This window comes from Microcaecilia unicolor, chromosome 2 (genome assembly GCF_901765095.1).
Source record: "Microcaecilia unicolor chromosome 2, aMicUni1.1, whole genome shotgun sequence".
Taxonomy (NCBI): Eukaryota; Metazoa; Chordata; class Amphibia; order Gymnophiona; family Siphonopidae; genus Microcaecilia; species Microcaecilia unicolor.
This window is the reverse complement of record NC_044032.1, coordinates 67,438,526-67,453,809: the sequence shown is the minus strand read 5'-3', so window position 1 is coordinate 67,453,809 and position 15,284 is coordinate 67,438,526. Positions and strand designations below refer to the sequence as shown.

General features: G+C 43.7%; 1 protein-coding gene across 2 annotated transcripts in view; it reads right to left on the bottom strand.

The window, feature by feature from the left end:
* Positions 1-14,775, bottom strand: part of TARS1 (threonyl-tRNA synthetase 1) — a 110,663-nt gene extending 95,888 nt beyond the window's left edge. Inside the window, exons 1-2 of one of the 2 annotated variants that reach the window (XM_030193010.1) lie at positions 14,342-14,775; positions 4,945-5,025 (exon numbers count right to left, since the gene is read on the bottom strand). In XM_030193010.1, the coding sequence (XP_030048870.1) occupies positions 4,945-5,025 (81 nt within the window). In that variant the 5' untranslated portion in view covers positions 14,342-14,775. Of the gene's footprint in view, positions 1-4,944; positions 5,026-13,467; positions 13,579-14,341 lie in introns of those variants that run through there. The other variant, XM_030193009.1, reaches the window with a different exon arrangement.
* Positions 14,776-15,284: the final 509 nt, after the last annotated feature.

Here is a 15,284-nt window from a genome sequence, read left to right as displayed (position 1 = left end):
CTAGCACAAAATGTCTTAGTTTTAGTCCTGACGTTTTTGTTTTGTTCCATTATGGCTGAAAATCGTCCAGGTCTTAGGAACGCCCAAATACCACCCTTAGCACACCCCCAACCTGCCCTCTTAAGATTGGGACACACTATGGACGAATTGCATAGAAAATGTCTGGAAAATGGGTTTCAAAAATACCGATTTGGACATTTTGGTGAAAAAAAACGTCCAAATGCTGCTTTATGCCACTTTTTAGACATGTTTCTCTTTCGAAAATGAGCCCTATAGTCTCGAATAAGGGACTATGTGGATGGTGGCTGCCATATGACCTAGTAGACAGAGGACACTTGTGTGCCAATATGTGGCATACTGCACAGAGGCAGTCGCATAATGCATGAAGAGCTTGGATCCTGTACCACATTTTGGCTTTCAGTGTGTCTATGTGAAACCCTATGAACAGGAGGGGCTGAGTTGGTGTTGCACTGGACTTGTCCTTGATCCAAGAGACTGTAGAAGATCTGACATGGTCTCCAAGCACCAGATTGAGATCCCAGTCAGGGCAGGGAGCCCGGAAGGGCGGTCGAAGATGACCCACTCCTTTCAGAAAACAGACCACATCCAGGTGAGCCGCCAGCGAATTGCGCAACCGCCCTCGGAAACAGGCCAAGGCCGCTACCTGGACCTTCAAGGACCCCAGCAAGAAGCCCTTATGCACCCCCTGCATCAAGGATGCTGCCCACCGAAGCGTTAAAGGGATCCAAACCCCTTTCCACGCACCAATCTTCAAATATATGCCAGCCACGGGCATAGGACAAAGAAGTAGACCACTTGCGAGCCTGAAGCAGGATAGTAATAACCGAATCCGAATAGCCCTCTCAAGGGCCAGGCCGTAAGACCAAAGTGGGAGAGATCTTCCATGGCTACCGGTCCCTGCCGGAGAAGACCCCTCTCCTGCGGAAGCCGCAGTGGCTGGCCATCCAGAAGACTGATGTCGGCATACCAAGGACGCCTGGGCCAGTCCGGAGCCACCAAAATCACTCTGCCGCAATGAGTCGCTACTCTTCTCAGCAGACGGCCCAACATCAGCCAAGGAGGCAAGACATACCGGCCACGGTTGAAGTAGGGCATCCAGACCTAACGAATCCTGCTCCCTGCGACAACTGAAGAACTGTGGAACCCTGGCATTGTCCTTCGTGGCCATCAGGTCTACTACTACTACTACTACTATTTAGCATTTCTATAGCGCTACAAGGAGTACGCAGCGCTGCACAAACATAGAAGAAAGAAAGGTCCATGCAAGGAAGGCCCCAATGCCGCACCACTAGTTGGAAAGCCGCTGCAGACAGCTCCCACTCACCGGGATCCAAAACATGACGACTGAGAAAGTCGGCTTCTACGTTGAGGACCCCAGCAATGTGGGTGGCTCAGAGGTAAGACAGGTGCCGCTCTGCCCAGACCATCAAGAGGCCGGATTCCCTGGCCAGACGGCTGCTGCTGCAGAATTCTAGCCGGTAACTGTCGCGCAGGATGTCCAGCACCCACTGATCTGAGGTGATAGAGGCCCACGCGTCCTGGAACACCTGAAGACGTCCCCCTATCGGACTGAACGTGTGGATCAACGCACCATCATTGCGACTGGCGGGCAGGAGGACCTGTCCGACCTGACTTGCCGGTCCCCTTCCTGTCCCCCCGAAAGGACGACTGACGGGGCTGAAACTTAGGCAGTTGCCCAAAGGCCGGGCGACCTGGTCTGTATTTCTTACTGTCCTGAAACCGAGGACGAGAGAACCCGGACTGCTGACCAGACGACCTAGACCGGTCCTTGGGCAGCCGCTGAGGTCTAGACTCTCCGAGCGCTTCACCACCTCTGATGGGACCGACATGCCGCCACGCCAAAAAACACCCGATCAGAGGCCCGACTCGCAAGAGCGCACTGCAAGCCCGCTAACTTGCTCTCTCCTCCTTTTTTTTTTACTTTTGGCGCTAGTGTTTAACAGAAAAAAGGCGCGCCGTGGGAACCGCATGACCGTTACCACGGCCCGCTAACAGATCCCCAACTCACCACCTGGATCCTGAAACAGGGTGTGCACCCCTCAAACTCTCCAACCTACTCACATCCCCAGCCAGAACTGACACTGGTGGACTGGAGCCATACTGATATGGCCAGAAGAAACGTGGCTCTTTTTGTCTTTTTGTTGGTTGCTGCACAGACACTGCCACAAGAGAGGCTAAGGGGCGAAATAAAGGAAAGAAAGCCTCCAGGCGGGAGCAAGACAGGGACCCAGCACCACCAGGTATGTCTAAATTTCCTCAGGTGTGACTCAACTGGGAACCAGTCACCAACCGGACCAGGAGAAACCAACTGGAACACAGAGAGAAACGAAGTATGTCCATCCACCTGCCGGAGAAAGAAGATACTGAGGAACTGGGTGGCAAGCATGTGGTTAGGTAGTAGTGCTCAGTTCTGGATTTTTCTATCTCCACCTGCTGGTCGATGGACATAACTACCCACTTGTCCTGGAATAGTGGGATAGAACGTAATGGAAAACAAATTTACTAAGATTATGTGCTAGTATGGCAAAATCTTTTCCAGAATTCCAAGACAATGCACATGCTTACTATCAAAATTCAATAGTGCATTCTTTCTGAGTATACATTTCTATCAGAATGTCAATTGAAATGTTATTTCCTTTAGGGGTGGGGAACTTGTCTATACTATCGTACCATGCAATACAAATGCGTGTATTAGAACTGTATTTAAATAATACAACTACTAACAGGCATATCGATGTTAATCTCTTCTAGGAATTAATGTTTATTTGTTATAGTGGCCCTGAAAATGGCCGTTTGAAAAGTTTGGGGTTTTAATACTTAATTGGCAAGCCTCTGTTCTTTTTTTAATCTGTTTGCATCTCTCTGGCAGGGAGCGCATCAGCTTCAGGAGTTGTTCCTGAATGACGACACAGTTCCAGGCAGCAACAGGAGACTCAATAAGTTCCTTTTTGTTCAATGGCTGTCTCTTAGCTACTTCCAGTGATACCTCATGCCATAAATTCTCAATTGGATTGAGCTCTGAAGACTGTCCTGGCCATTAGCTTTTCTTTGCCTGGTTCTCTCTCTTTCAGTTTGACACTGTTTTTGCTCAATGATATGGAGCATTATCATCCTGGAAGAAGCAACCCAGGAAGCAGCTGGTGCCACCAAGCAACCCAGGTGGTGGGTGCAGTTTGCAAGGTGGCCGGTGCAGTTTGCAACCCAGGTGGTCAACTGCAATACAGGGCTGCAAACCACAGGAAGATATAATAAAAGTTGTACACTCACTACATGTGGAATTGCACCACAGCTTAATGGCTCAGTTGCCCAATTGTACAGTGCTTCCAACTCCGAATCATCACTGGCTACCAAAAACTTCTTTGGCTGCATTGTTTCTGTAACTCATGTTGAAGGAGATTGTGCTCATCTAATTTGGTAGAACACAGCCAACAGCTGAATTGTACGTCTTTGACCAGATAGGAAATGTAAGCAGAATGGAAAAATAGCCACACTACTATCTTAAAAAGTGCCAACTGGGGCAGCTCTATGCATAGCTGTACAATACCGTTCACAAGACATTTTTTTTCTTTTTTTTTTTTTTCAGTGAGTAGGAAATGTCTCTAGGACAGAAAATAGAAAAAAAATGGATCCCTTTTCCCTTGCTGAAACCGAGATTACTTTCTCAAGTAAAACTATAGACAACTTCATAGTATCAGAAAATATATGATTGATTCTTGTGGGAAATACAGCGGAGGTCCTAAGCCAAGAGCAACAGTAAGCTCTAGTACATACATATAGAGATCTTATGCTATGAAGAATAAGACTACATAAGGAGCAACATACAAATGAACGGCAATTGGCTGACCTGAGGAAAAGAATAAAATGGAGATACTCTGGGGAAGAGGTACTTAATGCTTGCCTTTTTTTTTTTTATGTGAAATGAAGACCTAATAAAATGTCTGGACTTGCCTACTCTGAGTCAAACAGCCAGGAAAGTCAGTCAGCCTGAATACTTGAAAAAAAAAAATAAAAGAAAAACAAAACATCAGCTGACAAACAGAAAAAGAATTCTGACCCGGGGGGGGGGGGGGACCCCTAACAGCATGGCTTACACTGCAAAAATTTAAACAACACAGAAGTAGGAGTAGATATAAAGAAAAAGCTAGTCCTCCACATAGAGAGTCACAGAAAAATATTAGCTGCTTAAAGAAACCAAAATATCAAGGCTTCCTGTCTGCAACATTTGGGGGGGGGGGGGGGGGGGGGGGGGAGGAAGTAGGGATTTCACAGACTTCTGAGATATACCTCAATTCCATAGAAAAGCTGTCTTTCTTTGTTTGCTTTTAACAGGAGCAGAAGTCCCCCCCCAACTGAAATCCATTTATTAAACTGGGTGAGGAGAACAAGTCCAGGAGGGCACTCCCAACTTGACTGAAACCAGGTCAGAAGCTGGGCTGTTAGCCTGTCATCTGTTTAGGAGACAGAGAAATACTGAACATTCTGTGCTGCATGATACACTTAAGGGGCGATTCACTTGAGAACTATTTTCTTACTCTGTCTCCTTTCTAATTTTAATTTATTAATGATCTTTGTAAGCCAAGTAGGTATAGCATATCAAGTTCAAACATAAACATAACTTATCTGTACAAAGCTTTTCCTGCTATTTCTACAAACAGACAAAAAATCTATATAGATAATGGCTCAATATTACTGATAGCTGTGTAACTTCCCCTTCCCCCAAATACCCCTGGCGCCTACTCAGTTGTACAGAAATATTTTGACTTTATAACTGACTCGCAATATTAAACAAATAAGCTACATATACAATAACACGCTCTATAATGTAAATTACTGATCAGTCAAGATAAAGATACTACAGATTCCATTGATACCACAGATTGCATTATCATTCAAGATATTTACCTCAGCTGCACCCCCATCACCAGATCCTTCCTTGTTTTTCTTCTTTCCACCTTCTTTTCTCTTCTCTTCCATACTGCCCATCTAAGAGAAGAAACCAATATGAAACTTCTATCAACCACAGAAAACAGGTTGCGCTAATGTAGGTGTCTACATTCCCTTATAGGATAGGCTCCAACCAGGTGTCCTCCATACACCTAACTGTAAGCATCCCGTACAAAATTGCCCCAAAGAGTGTAATTCTATAACGAGGTGCCAAGATTCAGGCATTAAGTATGTAAATGTCTAAAATACCAACATTTATATGCATTCTTGGCATCTCAACCTAGGCAGCTCCTTATGGAATTATCCCCAAATGGGGTAATTTTATAAAGCTTTTTATGTGTGTAAAGCCTGTTCCCTTGTCATCATCAGCAGATGAATCCAGAGTCTTGTGGGTTATAAGCATCTACCAGCAGGTAGAGATAGAGAGTAGCAAACTGAACTCTGCCACAAAGGATGGTATGCTCCTTGTTTAGTCTGTATTCTTTATCTCCAGCAGGCAGTGGATGGTCTGTTACAAGCTCCTGGGTTCTCCTGCTTTTGTGACTCCTGTTCCAGGTTCCCTGGTTCAGTCGAGCTTGGGGGTGTGTTAAGATGGTAGAGATGCCTGACCTGGAGTGCACCTGTTGGTGCTAGGTCCCCCCCCCCCCCCCCCTCCTGCAACTTCCTCCCTCCTCCTCACAAAAACTTTGAAAAAACAAATAATGCCGGAAGAGAGTAGGTTTCTGCTTATGTCACATTCTGGAGGAGAGGGGGTGTCTCTGCACTCCTGCAACTGCCTGGATTCAGCCACCTGATTGGAGTCAGGTCTACGGGTACCAGCAAGGCTGGCAAAATTGCAAGTATAAACTTTCATTCTTTCCCTGTCGGGTTTGTGCTGTTCAGGTTAATGCAGCTGCAGTAGTACAGTACTTCTTTTTAAGCAGTCTTATTATGTCGTCCAGATAAAACACACACCTATTACTAAAATGCTCTCTGACACTGTCAGGACCCTCACAGCAGTGCCTACTCTATGATCGACCTGCCCTCAGAGACTCATTAGCACCCTGCTCTCAGAGACTGATTAGCACCCAGACCTCGGTGACATTTTTCTTAGAAAAAAAAACTCAAATTACAGTCCTACCTACCCCCTGACCTACTTGAGCCTTTGTCAATGTCCATAGTATGTTTTCACCCTGTAGGCCTACAGTCCCAGTGTTTGTATGACTGACATAAAGCAATGTTTCTATAGCCTTACAATTGGTCTGCGCTACAACAACTCCGTATGAGTCGTTTCCGACGACACTAAACATTTGCAAGGATTGAATTTGCCTTTTTTTGAGGCAATGATCTCTGGCAGTTTGCTACAGGGGATAGTTCCTTCTATATGGAAAACTGCTATAGTTTGTCCACATCAAAAATATCCTCATTTACCAGCGGATCAGCTGGCCAACTATCATTCTATTATTAACTTGCTAGTTACCTCAAAAATCGTAGAACGCCTTGTACTTGAGTAGTTGTCCAACTTCAAGGAGTCACATGCACTACACCCAAATCAGAAAGGTTTCCGCTGCCATTATAATACCAAGACAGCTATCATTGGTCTGCTTACTACTGTTTAGACCTCCTTGTCCCATGATAAATATAAATATAAGTGCTGCCATCCTGGGACAAATCTTGCTTGACCCTGAAACCTCTGGGTGTGTTGATGCGGGAGTGGGGTGGGCTATGGGCACCTTTTGGTCCCACATGAACAGCTGAAACAGAAGCGAAAGAAAAGGCTGACGGAAGCGGCGTCCCTGCGTGCAGGAGGTAAAAACCTTTAAGCAGACAGCTCTTACGAAGGGGAGGGCCAGACAGGTGGGGAGTGGGAGGGGGGTCCTGAAACGACAGAGGAGGGGAAGGGGGTCCTGAAACAATACAGGGGGGAGAGGATTACTGGAAATCCACTGGAAGGGGAGGGGCGGTTCCTGGAACTCGAGAGGGGGGGGAGAGGCGGAGCGGGAAGGGAAGGGGGAATGGGAAGAAGTGGGAGGGGGTTCTAGAACTCGGACAGGGGGGGAAGGGGGGGAAGGGGAGGGGGGTTCTGCAAACTCTCGGTCTCATACACTCTCGGTCTCACAAAGAGTCTGTGTATCGCACACATACTCTCACACTCGCTCTCTCTCACACACACTGTATCTGTGTGAAACACACTCTCTCTCTCTGTGTCTCACATATGCACTCGCACACACTGTCATTCTCACACACACTCTCTCTCACAGACACACTCGCACCCAGTCTCACTCTCTCTCTGTCATACACACACACTCTCTAAGACATACACACTCAGAGGAAAACCTCGCTAGCGCCCATTTCATTTGTGTCAGAAACGGGCCTTTTTTACTAGTATTCTATAAAGGCCGCTCCGCACTTAGTGCGAATCATCCTAGTGCCTAAATCTGAGCAACCTATACAGAATTCCCTCGGAAGCTTCTTATGAAGCATTAATTGCTATAGGAAAAAAATACATAAACAAAATAAAACTTGCCATCAAAAATCTGCTGAGTGGCACATAAATGATGGTGGTAATGTATCTATATTTGGCCTAAACAGTCTAAGCACATCCTTCAAGATTGCTGCCACTCCAATTTCTTGCCTCCGGACCACCCTCCCTACATATGCTTCTGCACTTACCTCCTTCCTAGCAAGGAAGTTTTGGAGGTGGCTCCTAGACTTGAAGATTTGACCAGGCCTAAGTGTACTTAACAGCTAAAGTAATTATGATGCCCACCCCAGCTGTCCACAGCCATAAGTACTCTGACTCTTTGCAGAATAGACAGAATCAATTTTAAAATCCAACATTCTTTTTATTATGAAGTCATACAATGTCAAGGTTTAGGCCACAATGTAACTTATTTTCACCAGGTCTGAGCCAGGAGAACTAGAGAAAAGGCGGTGATGGCATGATGTCACAAGGCTGAAGCTGGTCTCCGCCCAGGGCCATCTTGGTACACCCAAAATGAAATTGCTAAGGCGACAAGCTCTGCCTACTGGCTTCAACCCACATAACGGGCCAGATAGTTTCATGCCGTCTCCTGTTATCAAACCTCCTTGGTGACAGCGACTGCGGGGAAAGAGAAGGGAGAAGAAAAAAAATAACATACACACACAAAACAGACTCTCTCTTCTGGCTCCTATAAACTGTTGGTGGTGCATATGTTTTCAAAAAGAAGTTTTCAACTCCTGCTCATAAACACAGGATTTCAGAAACCATCCAGAGTCACTTCTGGGAAAGAAATCTGGCTGTCAGTTTTGATTCCTGGGAGGTTTCAAAAGGGAGGAGAGAATACTAATAATAGTGCTTCTCCTAACCCACCTGTAATTGAACAATGACACACAAGGCAACTTAGAGGAGGAGGTCACCCTGACATGCAGTACAACAGGATTTAAATTAATTAATCCCACAAATTCTACTAACAGTAAAATTGTCTTAGCTAGCTAACATTACCTGCATGCAAGGTTAATCTTTTACAGGTCTCACTGCCCATTCACCATGGGCAGAAAATATAAAATGAAGAGGGATCTCCATTCATAACCTGCCTTACATCAGTATGCACTAAGACCACAGAGTAAAAACACCTAACGACTACAGAACCTTAATAACCACAACAGGAAAGCCAATAGATAGGGAAGGCTAAACTAAATAACCAAATTTTAAGGGCACCATGGAATGAGTTGGAATCATAACAGCAGCATAAAGGACCTCAAAAAGGCAACAAATGGGGTAGCGCAGAGGAGCTGTTTCACAAGCCAGATAACCAAAAGAGAATCTTTTGTGGAGCCTGCAAGAAGAAATCACCAGGACAAACAATTTAAATTACATAGGGGTTGATATACAAAGTGATTTAAATGGACAGGAGAGGCCCCTGGCCATTTAAATCACTTGTCTGGGGCTAAACGGGTATATTCCGTGGCACAACTGGATAGTGCCATGAAATATACCCGATTAGCACCCAAGTCAAAATCAGCTATTTTGTGAGTGGTCCAGGGGTGGCGTTGGCACTTATATGGTTATGTACCAATAGTCTGCACTCAACCGAATAAGTTAACCAGATAACTAGGACTGCATACAATAGTCCTATCTTTATTCGGTTTACCTTACCCGATGTAAGTTCTGAATATTGCACTTAACCGGATAAATGTTATCGGACTATGTAAACCACGTATTTAATGCCGATGCCCAGACATGGCCTGGCATTGAATATCCAGGGATACTGCCAGCGGCAGCCGAAAAAAATGCTAATATTAAACCCCTAGTTCATAAGAAAGAGCATTGTACATCCAAATTGATAGGAGGGAGACTTCTCAGTAATATCAGGAAATACTTTTTAAAAGAGTGGGTGACAAATGCCTATAATATTCTCCCAGGAGGTGGTGAGAACAAAAACAGGGCAGAATTCAAACACAGAGAGGATCCCAATGCAGAAAAAGAGGATGGAATCAAAGTAAATGACCTGCACACTAGAAACAAAGCTTAGAGGAAGTAACCTGCATAGAGCGGCAGGTACAATTCCAACTACCTTATTGGGAAGACAGGACAGACCATACAGGTCTTTATCTGCTGTCACTTACTATGTAAGGAAAAATTAATTCTTACCTGATAATTTTCTTTCCATTAGTCCCAACAGATCAATCCAGTGTTTCAAATTCTAAATAAACCATAAACCTGGCCTACCTGTCCAGATTTAAAATGTAGGCAGGGCCAGAGAGCAGCAGGGAGGAGAGATTTCTTCCCCAAAGATCAGAAATCTAAGTTAGGTGGAATCAGGTTCCTGTTTAGTCCAGATATTTGCTGCCTTCAAAATTTGCCAACCGGGGACGTTTTGGCAGGAAAGACTGAGAGGCTGCAGCAACCCAAGTTTGCTGAGGAAGAGACAGGGCAGCCTGAAGAGACGCTCCTGACTTCTTCAGAAGAAAGGCATTGTGCATTAATAAAACAAAATCCGGGGAAAAAGGAACTGAATGAGAATGTCCGGTTATCTGTCCATAAGCTGTAGCTGAAGCATTACTGATCCAAAACACAAAAGCAAGTCTACATCTGACTGGCTGAGAAAAAACAAAATTGATTGGAACAATCAAAAACTTTAAGTCCTAATTTGAAGCCAATAGAGATGCTGTGGCAGGACCTGAAACAAGCAGTTTATATACAAAAACCTACAGATGTGAATTCAAGCAGTTCTGCAAAAGTGGGCTAAGATTAACAGTGATGTAAAAGAATGATATGAAATTATAGTAAGTGTTTGGTTGCAATTATTGATGCTAAAAGTGATGCAACTAGATACGAAGTTTTAAGGGGCAGTTACTTTTTCACATGTTTGATATGGGTGTTGGTTAACTTTGTTCCTTGAATAAAATAAAATAACTTTAAAAAAAAACTGTTATGTGTTTACTCAGGTTCCTTTTGTCCAATATTACATTTTGTTTACAGATGAGAAACCATTCTGTATGACATATATGCAATAATAGGGATATCGGGGGGAGGGGTACTTTTTCACATCACTATAGAAACACTGACATAGTAGTGTACTCAGAAAAGCAAGGAGGTTGATCAGGTAGTGTGGATGATGCAATTCCTAGAAAGAAAATAAAACACAACCAAGGTTGGACAGGTGTAGCCTAGGGGATAATGCACAAGGTCAATAGCTAAGATTCCAATTCTGCTCCTTTCACTGACCCTCCTTGTGACCACTGGGCAAGCTACAAGGAGAGTCCATCAAGTCTTGGTTTGGAAAAGTGGAACTGAGGATCCGTGGGAGGAGCGGGCCAGCCCAAAGCAACAGGAGAGGGACTGTTCTCTTCTCTCCTCCAGGTTCACCACCTCCATATAGGCTGTTTAAAAGGGAGAGGCTGAAGCAGAACACCCCTGCTGCTCTAGCATCTGAATAGTAGTGGCAGAAACTGCATTCTGGGCGGTTTCCCCAGAAATTAAGCCCTGAATCAAACCCTATTTAAGGACAAAGTAATAATTGTGATTATACCTCTAACTGCATATGCATTAGCATCACCATTGGGGAACTAGGTGATAATATACATATGCAAATAATGTTCATTAATACCTGCAAAGCTTAATGCAAGCACTGGCACCCGTAAGTATTCATGATACAAAATACCTTGGTGAAAGTCAACTGATATGGCTGCAGTTAATGAATTATAGTTCACTGATAATCAGGACTGGGTAGCAAGCATCCTGGATTAATTCAAAAAGGACAAGAGACATAGCAGATGAGAGAGCATTTCACAATGCCTAGTTTCCTTCTCCGAGAGTGAAATTTTCATATGGCAGGACAGCTTTCAAAATGCTTGATGGCATCATAATGTTCTCTGCACTACCTATTAGATTGTAAGCTCTTTGAGCAGGGACTGTCTCTCTTTGTTAAATTGTACAGCGCTGCGTAACCCTAGTAGCGCTCTAGAAATGTTAAGTAGTAGTAGTAGTACCTGAGATTTTAACTAAACCGGTCTGTTTCCCTACAGGAAATCTGGCAAATGGATTTTGCTCCTGGTGACTAATTCTGAAAGAATTGAAGTATCCCTGCTCAGATGCAAAAGGGAAGAATCATTATTATTAGAAAAAGAGAAGTTATATTACCTCTGTACAGATCTCTCACAAGATCCTACTTAAGTATTGTGTTTAGCTCTGGAGACCGCATATTCAAAAAGACAATGTGAAAATGGTGCAGTCCGATACTGTAAGAACAATCCCCCCAATTCTATATTTGGCACCAGGTAGTTACCTCATTACAGGATTTACCCACGGAACAAACTCTACAAGAAGATAAATTAAGTTATATTTATGAAATAAAGTACTTCAATAGCCATAAGAAATCCTTACTGAACCACTCTTAGCCAATTTGCCAGTTCTTTACCATAAAGAAGTGTGTGCATTCGTATTACATTTAATGCCACTGTTACCAAAATGTCAATAACTCTCTTTTGGGAGTCAGACCTGTAATTAAAATGAATCCCTTCCTTGTAACTAAGAGTACATCCTGCTTGTGATTGATTTTTAGTCTCTTCCATTCCCTTGGAAAATCAAGATGCGAACACCTACCTCACTTTGGAAACTAACTTTGACACCTTCAATACTGCTCATCGAACTCATAACCATCATACATATGTAACATTTTCTTTACCATCTAAAAATCATTACTAAAATAATAAAAGTGCATACGGACAAGATTCAGCTCTTCTGCTACTCTAATCCGTTTCTTATGCTATCCTTTAATCCCCAGTGCAAATAACTAAGATGACACACAACGCTGACATTACTCACGCAATAGAATGAATGATTTAGAACAGAACAAGCAGTTCTTTAAGTATTCTTACAAACATAAAAAAGAAGAAAAATTAAATACATAAATGCATAGAGCCAAAAGATTAGAACATAAGCGTAGAGCCATACTGGGTTAGACCAATGGTCCATCTAGCCCAGTATCCTGTTTTCCAAACAGTGGCCAAGCCAGGTCACAAGTACTTGGCAGAAACCCAAGATCAGCGGGTAAGACAGTATAGCATCCAGAAGACACCAACCACTTCTATATAGAACTACTACAGTATGGGGTAATTGGTTTCGATATATCACCTTTCTGTGATACAATCAAAGCAGTTTACAATTAATTAGATACAGGTACTTTCTCTGTTCCTAGTGGGCTCACAATCTAAAGGCCCTGTTTACTAAGCCACGCTATAGGCGTGCTAACATTTTAGCACATACTAATTTTAGGTGTGCGTCTTAGTAAGTAAACATGGCACTCAGTATAATACCTAAAACGACAGAAGATTAAAAAAGCAACTTGCCCCGAGTCAGAAGGAGCAGGCTCATCAGGTTCTCAGGCTACTACCGCATTAACCACTAGACTAGTGTATATACTGAAAACCACAGCAGCACTGTAGATACCCTGAGTGATGTAGTACAGGTAAAAGTGAATCAATTTTTCACTCTTTCAAAACGCACAAAGACCACGGAGCATGCAATTAAATTACATAGAAATACTCAACAGGAGGAAATATTTTTTTTAATTCAATGAATAGTTAAGCTCTGGAACTCTTGCTGGAGGATGTGGGTTTAAAAAAAAGATCTGGAAAAGTTCCTGGAGAAAAAGTCTATAATCTATTATTAAGATGGATATGGGGGAAAGCCACCGCTTGCCCAGGGATTAGTAGCATGGAATGTTGCTACTAGTTGGGTTTCTATCAGGAACTTGTGACCTGGCAACTGCTGGAAGCAGGATACTGGGCTACATGAACCACTGGTCTGATCCAGTATGACTATTCTTATGTTCTAATATAACATACTCAAAGATACCAAGCAACACGTACTCAGCTGCGGTCACAGTCTCCCACGCCACCTTCCCCTCCGTATGATCTGCCATTTCTCCCTGTATCTTCCACTCTCCTCCTGGCTTGTCCGCGACTCGGCACCTTTCCCTCAAACATCCCCCCTTCCCCGATCAAAATTCATACCTGAGTTCGCCCACTAACAATCCCACAGCTTTCCTTCTCCGGTGCCTCGTCCCCTTATGAATGATACACTATAGACTACACATCATCACACTTCTCTCCCTCTAGACTACGTCCCGCCTTGCCGGAAACAGGAAGTCAAATTGCGTCAGAGAGCGCGGGCGAGTTGTCGGAAGGTGGAGTGTGTGAGTCATTCAAAGAGGTTGGCTTGGCTGGCTGAGCTCCTTGTCCTTGGAGTCGATTGACGACGAGGCAGGCAGCATTGATGGGGAGTTAGTGCTGCGTAAAAGTACGCGAGAATACCCCATATGGTTTCTTTACAAATCTCTGTAGGGTAAGCAGTGTGAAGATGCGCTTTTGTACTAGCCATAGTCCGAAGACGATGAGCTGTGCCATGAGGAATCTGCATTTTCATAGTAGAAAAAGATAATACAAGCCGCTATCTATTGCGACAAAGTTTGTTTCTGTGACCGGTTGAGGCTGATGCCGCTCCCGTAGTGAAAGAAATAACAGATTGGCGGCCTGGTTATGTTGTGCGAGTTAAATGGTAAATGCTCGCGCACAATCTGAAGTTTGCAGTCGACTTTGGTGAGCAGATGGACAGAATGCTGGAAGTATTATGGGTTGAATTTAAATAAAATGGAGACACCGCCTTGGAAAAAAAATGTGGGTGTGGTCGGAGTATCTTATGCAATATTTGCGTATATGGCCTCATAGTGTACCAGCGCTTGAAACTCATCAATGGAATTATTATGGATTAATTTAAATAAAATGGAGACACACCTCAGGAAGAAATTTTGGGTGTGATCGAAAGAGTATTTTCTTATGCAATATTTTGAGTATATGGCCTCATAGTGTACCAGCGTTTGAAACTCACCAATACGGCGTCCTGATGTGATCAAAAAGAGCTTTTTACATGTGACTATATTCAGCGCAGCTGCATTTGCTTTCTTCCGGGGCTGATGCAGCCAGGCTTATACCAAGGAGCCTTATGATGGATGACAAGGCACACTCTGACACATCCCTGTGCCAGCCCAGCAGCATCAGAGAGATTACCTGATCCATTGGCGCATGCGTGTGGCGATCTCCACGTGGGTTGCCACACCCATGCGCCGGTCGTTGGTACTTACATGCTGTTTGGGTAGAGAGTGCAAATGTGGCTGGGCTGAAGCGAAGACCGGGAGAGCTTGTTGCACTGTGCTGTTTCTGTTTGCTACCAAAGCCGTAAATGTTAAATAATGCACCGGGAGGTTTTTTTTTTAATTATTTAATTTGCGCTGGTTAGGTAGTTAAGGGCCATCGCAGGTTACAGAGCATTTTTTTGTGTATGGTGTTCAGCGCTGCGTATGTCTTGTAGCGCTATAGAAGTGATAAGTAGTAGTACTACGCGGTTTTAAATATAACTCAAGCCAACTAAATAAAAGGTCCATCTTATATGCATGAATGGTGACAAAGTTACTTCTTATGTGGATTGTTAGTTTGATTTTAAAAGTATCACTTTATTCTTTATATATTTTACCGTCTGTTTCCATACTTTAAAATAGATTGGCAAGGAATCCCATCACTTTATCCATGTATAATGAGTGTAGCAATTTAAATGAATGGAACCACTGAGTATGAGCATAAAGTGGTGTAGAAAGAAGTAACTTATAAAATAAATTTATAAAGGTGAAGACAGTGTCAGGTTCTGTTGGTAGTAGTTATTTTTCCTGCTCTGATTATAGTTCTATCCTGGTGGCAGGAGCTCATGCTAACTGCAGTGTTATGGCCTTAATGCGCATTAAGGGAATTAGCGTGTTCTAAAAGCCCATAAGCTGCAT